Source organism: Canis lupus, chromosome 24 (assembly GCF_003254725.2).
Source record: "Canis lupus dingo isolate Sandy chromosome 24, ASM325472v2, whole genome shotgun sequence".
In the NCBI taxonomy this organism is placed as follows: Eukaryota; Metazoa; Chordata; class Mammalia; order Carnivora; family Canidae; genus Canis; species Canis lupus.
Genome location: NC_064266.1, coordinates 31,916,141 through 31,928,733, shown reverse-complemented (window position 1 = coordinate 31,928,733; position 12,593 = coordinate 31,916,141). Strand labels below are relative to the sequence as shown.

Sequence of the window (12,593 nt, the reverse complement as noted above, 5' to 3'; positions counted from 1 at the left end):
TCTATGCTGAACCAGGAAACCATGAGGGAGGTACCGTTTATGATACCAGATTTAGAGACGGGGAACCAAGGCTCAGAAAGGTGGAATTAGATTGCCTGAGATCACACTGTGGGGCTTTGAAGCTCGGATCTCTGATTAGAAGAGTCTAGATGTTCCCTCTGGCAATACTTCTTCCACTCCCCAGCACTGAGGAAACTCAGAGACCAAGGAGCCTGGTAGTTTTTACCCTGGAGCTACTCCAAAGGGCCTGGGGGCTACAGTGTGGGGGGCTTTTTGCACCTCCACACTTGGTTTAAACCGAGTGCCTCCATCGTATCTTTCCTATGAATTGACTTTGGGGTAAAATTCTGTTTGAAGAGAGACTACCGCCATTTTTTGTTTGTTTAAATTTGGAAACCACTGACCTGCCACAGTGCCTTGATTTACAGAGAAGGAAACTGAGACCCAGACCCAGAGACCCCACAAGCAAGTGCCTGTGGTCCGTCTGCAAGTCAGGACCCGAGCTGGGACTAGAAGTGGTCCTGGAGGCCTGGTCTGGAGGCCAGGCCCCGCCAGGAAAACTGCCCCCTGAGTATGCCAGGGCCTTCCTCCAGCCTCTCTGGGCTCTGCCCAGGGAAGGGCCCAACCGTTCTCTCTGTGTCTCACCACAGACTCCGCCCTTCCTTATGCCTGTTTGGATAACTTTTCAACCTGTTCCTTCACAAGCTCTGCCTGAGGTGTGGCTCCTCGGTTGCTTGTCCCGGGGAATCCTGGGGCCTTGGCAGTGTGGCGGCCCAGGCTTGGCCGGTCCCACAGCAGACAGTTGTCAAACAGTGGCTGTCTGGGCAGAGGGAGGCCTGTTTACCCAGGGCAGAGCCCAGGCAGGGGCTGCAGCTTCCACCCCATGCCACTGGCCCATCCAGCCCCTCAGCATACTAACTCAGCTGTCCCTGGCTGTATTTGCTCATTCCATGAATTTTTATGGAGCTCCTACTGTGTGCCAAGCACTCTTCTACATGCTGAGGATTTAGCAAGGCAACAGAGGCCAGATTTCCTGCTCTAATGGAACTTACATTGTAGTGGAGGAGATAGATTTGTAATTCCAGAACTGTAGAAGATAAGAGGATTGATAGTGATGGGTGGAGGTGGGGCAGTCTTAGATTTGGGCAGTCAAGGAAGGCTGGCCACTCCAAGTGGGAAACTTTTGAGCTCAGACCCAGATTATAAGAAGAAATCCATTATGAGAAGAACTGGGAAAAGGGTGTTCCAGGCAGAGGGAATGACAAGTATCAAGGCCCTGGGGCAGGAATATGTTCAGCATGATTTAAAGATAGTTAAAAAAGGGTCACTGTGGCTGAAATAGAGTAAGCAAAGGGGACAAAGACAGGAGAGACCAGCAGAGGGGCAGGACAGACAAGAATCGGAGTGCATGGAACCTCTTAGGTTAGGGAAAAAGACCTGGGTGACACAAAGGTACCAAAACGTGTTCAGCAGGGATTTTGAACACAATTGTAGTCTAAATTTCTCCTGTAACTTTAACTCTGCTTTTTCCCCTCTGGGGCTTTCTGTTATTCAGGTATACTCAAGGGTGTTTGAAATAGCATTTCATTATTCTCTTTTCCTTTTTAATTTAAATTTTCTTTTCAAAAGTTTAATCAAAGCTGCATAGGTGCAGGTGTACGGTTGGAAAAAAGCAACTACTTTTACAAAGCTGATAATCAGTAACAGTAGTTGTCCACCTTCTCTCTCCTGAATCTAATTCCCACTACCCAGAGGCAACCACTTGCAACTCCTTTAGCTAGTTTTCCTCTCTTTTTCTACATATCATGGTTATACTACTACTTCTTGATTTTTCAGTCTTAGATGTAACATGTTAACTCGCTAATAGGAGAGATCCTAGGTAACTATGTCCCAGTTTGGAGGTAAGTCAATATTCATTGTTTTCCTGTATATAACCACATTGCTGTCATTACTGTTATCCATGGCTAATGTCCTGTATATGAACCAAGAGTTTTCCCCGCATTCTCTCAGTTAATCTTCACAATAACACTATCAGGTATGTGTTGGTCAACATAACAATAATACTAACACTTTACATCCAACAACATTGGTTGTACCTGCAGAGGTATCCTGAGAGGTAAGCAGAACTGGCATTATTCATGGAGCTCAAAATGACAAAGAAAGTGCAACCTATCACCGTGGAGTGCAGTGGTTAAAATAAAACTCCTCTTCCAGCCACAAGAGAAAGAGCTGACATCCCTGAGTGAAGGAGATAAACTCTTCTATCTTACATTTTGGGTTTGTTTATTACACCAGCTAGCATTGCCCTTCCTAATACAATGCCTGGGTTTGAATCCCAGCTCTGACTCTTTGTAGTCCGTGTGGTTTGGGGTAAGTCATATCTCTGGGCTTTGGTTAGCCCTTCTGAGAAATGGGTATGATAGCAGGACCTAACTCAATTGGCAGTTGTGAGAATTAAAGGAAGTAATTGTTATAAATTATTTAGTTCAGAGATGCCTGGGTGGCTCTGGTTGAGCATCTGTCTTCAGCTCAGAGCATGATCCCAGGATCCTGGGATCGAGTCCCACATCAGGTTCCAGCAGGGAGCTTGCTTCTCCCTCTGCCTATGTCTCTGCCTCTCTCTGTGTGTCTCTAATGAATAAATCAATAAAAACTTTTAAAAAAATTGTTTAGAACAATGCCTGGCCCATTGTAAGTACTATTGAAGTGATAAATCAGAACTAGAAGATGAATGAACATGGACCCAGATATGGGCCATGTATGGCCCAGAGACATATATGAATCTTTAAAAGTATATTTTATATTAGTGCTTTAATATGCTGGTTATAAAATTTTCTAACACACAGTAATATAAAGTAAGTAAGATTTTAAAATGTTTGTCCATGTCCTCCTAAAATCAGCCCTACCCTGTGGGTACACCTAAGGAGAAGGACGCTATTTTTAGGTCTATAAAGAACCTTTGGGAACATTCTGTCCATGGCTTTGAAACCATTTTGACCATGACCCCATAAAATAGAGACTCTGAAGCCTGCCTGCCTGGTTTGGAACTTCAACATTTCCTCTTAATGCCTGTGTCACTTCCACTGAGTGAGTCAACCTCTCTGTGTCTCCATTCCCTCATTTATAAAACAGGGACATCAGTAATATCATCTACATCAGGGGGTCATTGTGAAGATAAGGAGTTAGTGTGTGTAAAGCTCCATAAGTACTTTATAGAATTTTGCTATGATCACAACCCCACACACACATCCATAAACATGTATAAATGAAACCAAAGTTTCACATAGGCAGAATTTATTCTCGCTGCAGTAGACAGACAAGGTAGGATGTTGTCTATTCGACTACTTCATTTTTCAAAATGTGATCATTGTGAAATTTGACTTATCCATTGTGATTTATAATTCATGTTCTGGTCTGTGTGAATGTTCCACTTCAGTGAAACTCTTTTTTAAAATGGTATGTTTTTCTTAAAGACTTTATTTATTTATTTTGAGAGAGAGCACACATGGGGGGAGGGCAGAGGGGGAAGGAGAAAGAGACTCTCAAGCAGACTCCCTGCTGAGTGTGGAGCCCTGATACAGAGGACATGGGGCTTGATCTCACGACCCTGAGATCACGACCTCAGTGGAAATCAAGAGTCAGATGCTCAAACAGCTGAGCCACCCAGGGGCCCCAGATAGTACATTTTTATTCAAAGAAAAGGCAAGAAATGGGAAAAAAAAAAAAAAAAAACCAGCTAATTAAGGATGCCTGGGTGGCTCCGTGGTTGAGTGTCTGCTTTCAGCTCAGGGCATAATCCCGGGATCCTGGGATGGAGTCCTGCATCAGGCTCCCTGTAGGGAGCCTGCTTCTCCCTCTGCCTATGTCTCTGCCTCTCTCTCTCTCTGTGTCTCTCATGAATAAATAAATAAAATCTTTAAAAAAAAAAAAACAGCTGATTATATGAACAGCAAATGTGCTAAAATTATTTTGTCTAGCATAGTAAGGGAACATTAATAGACTCAGGGTCCCAGGTAGCTGGGACATGCTGATCTATAATATCTAATAAAGACTGTTTAATTAAATTAATTATATTTTAAGCAGGAATAATATATCTGCTTAAAATTTTAAAAAATAGTGCTTCAAAGGCTTTTTAAAAATCATATGTTAAAGCAAGAGTCATCAAACTAAAACCTCTTGGCCAAATCTGGCCCACTGCCTATTTTTGTAAATAAGGTTTTATTGGAACACAGCCACATTCATTCATTTACACGTTGCCTATGGCTACTTTCATGCAGTCAAGTCATCCAACACCAGAGCTGAGTGGTTGCCACAGTTCTATCTGGCCTGAGAAGCCCCAAATATTTACCATCTGGCCCATTACAGAAAAACTTAGCCGGCTCCTGTATTTAAGTTACAATTCAAAGCCCCTAAGCTTAAATTAAATCTTTTTCTATGTATAGCTTGTTCTATTCTATCCATAAGTCTAGCAAATTTTAACAATTATATTTTCCACAACATTTTACTTTGAAAAATTTCAAACCTACTAAAGATTGAAAGAATAGCACAGTGAGCTGACGTATCCCTCACCAAGATTCACCAATCAGTAAGTAGCAATCTCTCACATTTGCTTTATCACCATCTATGTTTCTGTCTGTGCACATTTTTATTGAAATATTTGATGTTAAAAACTGCATATTCAAAAAATAAAAAATAAAAACAAAAAACTCATATATTCACATTTGCTGTATATATTTGACTGTGTGTGTGTGTGTGTGTGCATGACCCCAAGATAGAGGTGGTCAACTGGGTAGCAACAAATTCATATTTCCCCTTCCATAATTTAGAGCTATTCCTGGAAAATAGCTGGCCTATAGAAACCACACATGCCAGATTCCTCTGTTTTTGGCCAATGTCATATGACTAGTTCTGACCGATGGAATGTGAGCAGAAATAACAAATGCCATTCCAAGAGAGGGCCACTTCTGGGGTTCCTGGATGACTATGTGACAGAGGTAAATAAACTTCTAATTTCCATTTTGGTTTTTTTGGTTGCATCACCTAGTGCTGCCCTAAATAATAAACCTAATAAATTGCATGAACCATTAATGGGTCAAGATTGCAGCTTGACACACTAACTGGTCCTCTGGCTTTCCCAACACTGTTGAAACATGGAGTCCTTTCATCAAATGCTCCGTGCAAAGACAACATGCAGCTTCTCTGGTTGAACCAGAGGTGGTGAGTGGGGGAGGCTAGGAGTCTGGTCCATGTGAACACCCAAATTGGCCTCAAAAGTGAACCCTGGGGCATCACTCTTGACTCCTCAAGGTCTAGTGAATACAGCATGATGTCTCCTGAATAAGGAACACACTCCCTTTTCTCAGAAGAGGAGGTAGAGAGCCAGTAGAAGGACGTGAGTGGGATCACAAACAGCTCTCTGGGGCCAGAGCCTTTTCCCACATCTGCGGCCAGGGCAACTCTGCTCCCACTATGTCCATGCCTCCCATCTACTTCCCACAGCCCCAGGCTCATGAACCAGGCCCCTGAGAACAGACCCCTCTGACAGACTTCAGAGGGCATCTGAAGGCTTGGAAGTAAACTTTGTTCTGACTCTCCACCCGGACAATCAAGTCCTGTAAACCAGTTACATAGCCCTCCTTCATTTCAGTGTGTTCCACAGCTTCTAGAAGATGCCCAGCACACAGTAAGCATTCAGTTATTTTCTCATAGTAGGTACACACTCTATAGGTATTGTAATAATCATTAAAACTTGTCTAGCAGTTTCCTTGCACATGACACTCAACACTTTCCAGATATAAACCTCATTTGATTCTCACAACAACCCTACAAAGTGGGTAACACTATTATCACCTCATTTGACAGATGAAGAAGGTTGCAATTTGAACCCAGGCAGCCTGACCCTGGGGTCTGAGCTGCTAATCATGGTAGCTCCTAGATGTTATTGTAGGGTGATAGTTGTAGCTAAAAGAATGAAGATTTGGTGTCAGACTGACTAGGTTTTCATCATTTGTTTGCTGTGTGATGCAGCAAAACTTAGTGACTCTGAATCTCAATTTCCCTGTTTATAAAATGAGGATGATGCTTCTCACCTGATGGGTCATTGCAAGGATTAAAAGGGAAGAAACAAGGGTGCCTGGCTGGCTCAGTTGGTAGAGCATGCGACTCTTGATCTCGAGGTCATGAGTTTGAACCCCACACTGGGTGTAGAGATTACTTGAATAAATAAATAAGTAAGTAAATAAAATTTTAAAAAAAAGGAGGGGGGAAGGGAGAAGAAATGTGTGGGAAATATCAGAAAGGGAGACAGAACATAAAGACTCCTAACTCTGGGAAACAAACTAGGGGTGGTGGAAGGGGAGGAGGGCGGGGGGTGGGGGTGAGTGGGTGACGGGCACTGAGGGGGACACTTGACGGGATGAGCACTGGGTGTTATTCTGTATGTTGGTAAATTGAACACCAATAAAAATTATTTTATTAAAAAAAAAGGAGGGGGATAAAACATCTACAGTAAAGCCAGAGTCCTGCCTGTCACATAGGAAGGGCTTCAATGGGAACAGATTCCTTTCTTCTTCTCAGGTCCACCCTCATGCTAGAGGCATGTGAGTCAGTCAGAAAGAAATGGAAGGCATAGTTCCTACACGTAAGTATCTCCTAATATTTTAGGAACAAAATAAATCATTCCCAGAACAATCAGAAAACTCCCAAGATATTTTCAATAAAGGACAGAATCAATTGCAGTCAAGTGCAAGTAAAATCTGTGCGTGTTATGCCAGGCTCTAGGCCTTTGCATATGGTATTTCCTTCCCTCCCCTCTCTTGGCTGATTCCTGTGAAACCTTTGGGTTTTAGCTTAGATATCAGTCGACTCCTCCAGGGTCAAGAGGTCCCTGATTCCTTGCCCTCCTCCTAAGTCCCTTTGTGTCCCCACAGTTCCATATCTATGTATATCCTGTTGCTCTGTCTTTGATGATGGCTAGGCCATGTGTCTTCCCCACCAGATGAGGTAATCCCGAAGATCTGAAGCCATATTTTATTCTCTTCCATCCCCACAGTGCCTACCAGAGTGCCTGTATTCCATAAGCCCTAGGTAGAGGTTTATTGAAAAAATGAACTAGGGAACAGTGACTTAATGAATACAGGAGCCTCCCAGGTGGAGATAGGACCCACTCTGGGCATTGATATCCTCCCTTTATAAAATGGGATGAAATAAGATGATGGTTTCTGTACTTCAGCTCCTCTGGACCCAAAATCACAGAAGCAACTTAATAAAAAAAATTAAGGATTCTTAAAACTCACCCCAAAAGATTCTAATTCACCAGGTCTGGGGTGGAGCCTCAAAACAAATCATTTTAAGGAGGCTTTTATTTGCAGATAGGTTTGTGAACCAGTGAATCATAGAGGCTGAAATTGAGTTGAGGTGAAATGGGAAGAGGTGATAAGAGAGGGAAAACTATACTTGGGGAGCAAGGAGTGGGAGCAGCCATGCCTGACATCCAACACAGTCCTGTAGCTGGCCAGCATCTGACCCCAACCCAACTTTGGGCCCATCAACACTTCAGGGAAATGGAGCATTTTATAGTTTATGATACTTCCTCCTTCATTAGCTCATAGAATCCTCTCAACAACCAAGTTTCGTTTGATGGATGAAGAAACTCAGAATCAGATGGCTGAAGCAAAGTGTTAACTAACCATTGTACAGCTTTCAATGGGAGAGCCACATACTCAAACTGCCTCTGACAACAGCTCTGAACTGGCTTGAGACTGATGCTATTGGTCAAGGAACTAGACCTACCTCCCCAGGAAAAAACAGGCTCATCTGTCACTTAGATATGCTACCCTGCTGGAAGAATGTTGACCAGTGGCCAAATCACCCCGTCTCCTCATTTGTTTGGTCCTAAGCACTTGCAGGTGCTGCCAGCCCAGCCCAGCATATCTCATCCATCCATCCATCTATCCATTCATCCACCTATCCATCTACCTATCTATCTATCCATCCATCCATCCATCCACCCAGCCATCCACTCATCTATCCAATTACTTATTCATCCACTTATACATCGTCCACATATTTCTTCATCCATCCCATCTATTTCTTTATTCATTTATCCATCATCCACCATAACTGCCCGTCTGCCCATCTACCCACCCACCCATCACATCTGTTCATTCATCCAACCATCTTCTCATTCATTCATTTATTCATTCAATAAACCTCCATCAAAATCAACATAGGGCCAGGTCCTGAGGTAGCCTGTAGTAAAACAACAAGGATCAGAAAAATACAGACCTTGCCCTCAAGAGATTTGAAATGCTTGGAAAAATAACAAACTCCCAAAGGACCAAAACAAATAATTAAGGGAAGGTAAGAAAAGCATGTTAAAAGAAAAAGCATAGGAAAGGGTAGGAAAATAGTGGAGCCAGGAGTCTGGTTAGCACACAGATAAGCACACCAGTGCATCTTATACTCATAATTGCTAAGGGCAGCTCCAGATTTGCCTCTGAGCTAGTTCCTGGCACCCAAAGCAAACACTACCACATAAGAGTCACAGTATATTCAGTTGTGGCAGACACCATGCAGCACCTATTCCTGCTTCCTCATAACACAGTAGTGTTGTACATGCCCAGGGCACATTTAGAAATGTCTGGAGACATTTATGGTTGGCACAACTGATGGGGAGGGATGCTACTGGCTTCTAGTGAGTCAAAGCCAGGAAACCTGCTAAATATCCTACAATGCATAGGGCAGTCGCCGCAATAAAGAATCATCCAAGCCAAAATGTCAATAGTGCTGAAGCTGAGAAACCCACTCTGAGAGAACCCTGATTTTGTTTGGAGCAGCATTGTGCCAGACTCCAAGAAAAGAATATCGTTGGTCTAAGCCAATCTTGGCTTTCAAATTTCTTTCTGCTAGATACTTAATCTCAGCTTTCCTTGAACCAGGGAAGTCTGCTGGGAGGTTTCTGGGGGAAATTTGCTTTTTGATAAAAGAAACAAATGCTTCAAGGAATATCCCTTCCAGCTTCAGGCACTTGAGGGTAGATGTGATGCTTGCTACTGTGCCAGCCATGTTGGGTCTGTAAAGCCACCACCGTGAGCACAGAGAGAGGAAGGAGGGAAGAGCATGATCTGGCTGACATTATTATCATAGGGTTGTTTCTTAAAACCCCCTTCAATTCACTCATCCAACAAATGCTTATTGAGCATTTATTCTGTGCCAGCCACTGTGTGAGACGTGCAAGGCTGAACAAACCACTGAGAGTCCCTGACCTCGTGGAGTTTATAGTTGAGTGGGGGATACAGACTCCACAACGCACACCAATGCTATCTGATCAGTCATGATGAGAACTATAAAGAAGAAGCCAGTGTACCATGAGCACATTGCAAGTCCAAGGGAGGGTCAAGTTCACCCAGCATCACCACGCCAAAGATCAGCCCCTCAAAGACTGTCCTACTAGGGCTCAAAAAATGTGAGATGGCAACTGAGATTTATTACATGCTTACTCCGTGTCCGGCACTATTCTGAGTACACAAGTACTCAGTACACAAGTTTTAACTCGCATGATCCTAACCACGACCTTGCCTGTCAGTGCCTCTCCTGAGGCTCTGCTATGTACCACATCCCTTACCCTGCAACTTACCTCTGCAATTGCAGCCTTAAGGGGTTTGGTATTATCCCCATTAGAGAACTCCAGGAGAAGGGGTGCTCCTCAAAGCACTTGTTTCTTTCCTAGAGCTTCCCAGTCCTCTTCCCTAGTTCATTTTATAGGTGAAACATGAGGACTCAGAGAAGGGTAGGCCACACAGTTTTAAAGGGAAGGGGATGCTAACCTAGATTTATTTTCTTTAAAAAGTAAGGTCTTTTAGCCTCTCTCTGTGTTTCTCTCTCTCTCTCTCTCTCTCTCTCTCACACACACACACACACACACACACACACACACACACCAACAAACGCCCAACTGTCCCACGCCAACAATGTTCTTCTGTTGATGTTTGCTGCAAATCTGGCCATAGGAGCTCTCCTTTCTCTGTCCAGCCAGGTCTGTAGCTTTAGTCAACAGAGTCACAAATGGACTAAAGTCAGATAATTTTTTTTTTTTTAACAATCCTGAGCTTTAGTTTTTCTCCTATTCTTGGAGATAACAATATTGTTTATCTGGAACAACTGTTACAAGAATTAAATGAAGTAATAGGCATAGAACATCCATCCATCTAACCATCTATCCACCCAACCATCCAACAAATATGTTTTGCATGCTTGCTTTGTGATGAGCACCACCGAGAGGTCGGGATGAAGGGGCGTAAGGACACTACAAAGTACATAGACCTGGGAGACAGTGAGAGGCTATCAGGTTAGATTATTACAGTATCCCCTGGGAGGAATGTGGGGCGCCTTCTATTCATCTCTAGCGTAGGGTTGTGGCCTGGGGCTCTCCATCCTCAGAAGCTGACTTTCTGGTCCCTATGCAGACAGCGTCTTCCTCTGGCTACAGGTCAACCAAATCTTAATTGTGTTTTAACCTTGGATGAAACAACTAAGACATACCTAGCCCTCCAGCTATGCTATCTCCTCTCCTCTCCTCTCCTCTCCCCTCCTCTCCTATCTCTGTGAGATAGGTCCCGTCAGGTCTCTCTATTTTGCAGGTGAGGAAATAGATGCAGAGAGGGGAAGTGACTTGCCCAAGGTCATATAGGGGGTGTATGGGGGTGGATCCCCAGGCTACTATTGGTTGGTCAGCCTCCGCTGCTATTACTCTCCCCGATCACATACTTCTTCTTGATGGCAGATCAAAGAAAAGATCCCCTGGACCAGTCAAGAGACCAGACCCTGATTCCTTAAGGCCATCCATCCTTAGCTAATGACAATGTTAAATAATATTTCTTGAGTCCTTATTATGTCCCTAGTGGCAAGAGCACTTGGCCTCCTTTCATCCTCTGTGAGGGTCCATAAGACACCTTCTCTCCACCGCAAAAAGAAGGCAACCAAGGCATACAAATGTTGAATAATTTGTCTAAAGTCACAAAACTAGATCCTGGCTTCCAGAGGCCGAGCACTGTGTGTGTTCGTGCGATTTAAATCAATTTATAAAATGCACCTGATGTTTAAAAAAAAAAAAGTTAAAAAGATTTCTTGAACCTCCCTCCTCAGCAATAAAACTCTGTTACTGGTCTTTCTGTCCTTTTACTGGTTTTCTATGCAAATACAAATATGTGTATACATACACATGCGTATATCCGTTCTGTTATCAGAGATGCAAAATGCTACACACGTTTCTTCAGTTTATTTTTTTCACTAAGTGTAACCTAGAGGCCCTTCCCTATCTGTACACAGATCTGCATTTTTTAACCTTCAACAATAGGATAGCATTCCTTGCTAAAGATACATCATGCTTTGTTTACCCATCCTTTACTGTGGGACACTTGGGTTACTTCCAATTGTGGGGTCACCCCAGCAGCAGAGCCTGGGCTTTCACCCTCAGTAACACACTCTTCCTTAGCCTTGCACCTCAGTTTCAAACATCTAGCGCGAGATCATTTCCCTTTCCCGACGCCCCATGCTGTGTGCTGCTTGGAGCGGCTTCCCTTTGGTGAATCATCCAGAGCCAACGGCCCTCATCAGAGGGATCGGCCAACTCTCCCCTTGGGTCCCATCCCGCCTAGACCATGAGCCAGCTCTATGCTAGGCCCAGCCGAGCTCCCCGTCGGCTTGGACTTGCCTTGATAACCTGGGGTTGGCAGTTCCAGCCCAAACCTCTGTGGAATTTTGGAAAGACCCCTGGGATTTAGCCCCAGGAAAACAGGCTCTTGGCAGGCAAAATGAGCAAGCCCCTGCTCCGGGGCTCCTACAGCCCCTCCCAGCACTTCCCAGACCAAAAATGCATGCTCCTGTTTGGGACTTTAGTGAAGCAAGTCACATGCATCCCCTGGGCTTCCTGCTATTCTCCAGGAGACTCTAGAGTCTTTGGGCTTCTTAGAAATGCATAATGAGGCGTCCCATGGCCTCCCAAACTTGACCATGGTCCTGCCCTGTCCAGTCCTCCCCCAGCCCCACCACTGGTCCCACTCACCATAGGGACTCTCCACTGGAGCCCCGAGGGGCGCGTTCACACTGACCATGGCCGAGCCCACCCAGCCAGAGACGCGGGGGCATGGAGGAGCCGGGCTCCACACACAACAGCAGGGCCACCGGGAGCCAGTCCACCAGGAAGGCAGTGAGCACAGCCAGCTGCCACCGCCTGGTTATCTTATTGATTCTTCTAATCACCCAAGGTGGGTGGATACGTTAAAGAGTAACCAGTCACTTAGGGAACCTGCGGCTGAGGACTGTCACTGTTACCATGACAGCGGCAACCTGGCCAGACCTGAGGTCCACTTGGGCCCCAGTTCTGCACTCTGGGGTTGAAGATACCTGGAGCCAGATAGAAAGGACACCAGCCCCTCACCCCAACTTGAGGTAAGGGGACTGGCCAGGAGGGGATGAGGAGGTGAGAGTCCAACCTGGGTTGGGTTTTATGGCTCCACATAATGGGTGTGGCGAGTGGCAGGAGGGAGGGGTAGCAGAGAAAAGGAGGGGGTGGAAGACCATACATACTGAAC

General features: G+C 44.7%; 1 protein-coding gene across 1 annotated transcript in view; it reads right to left on the bottom strand.

The window, feature by feature from the left end:
- Window positions 1-12,259, bottom strand: part of HNF4A (hepatocyte nuclear factor 4 alpha) — a 60,765-nt gene extending 48,506 nt beyond the window's left edge. The window contains exon 1 of the mRNA XM_025470147.3: window positions 12,065-12,259. Within this exon, the coding sequence (XP_025325932.1) occupies window positions 12,065-12,113 (49 nt within the window). The 5' untranslated portion in view covers window positions 12,114-12,259. The remainder of the gene's footprint in view (window positions 1-12,064) is intronic.
- Window positions 12,260-12,593: the final 334 nt, after the last annotated feature.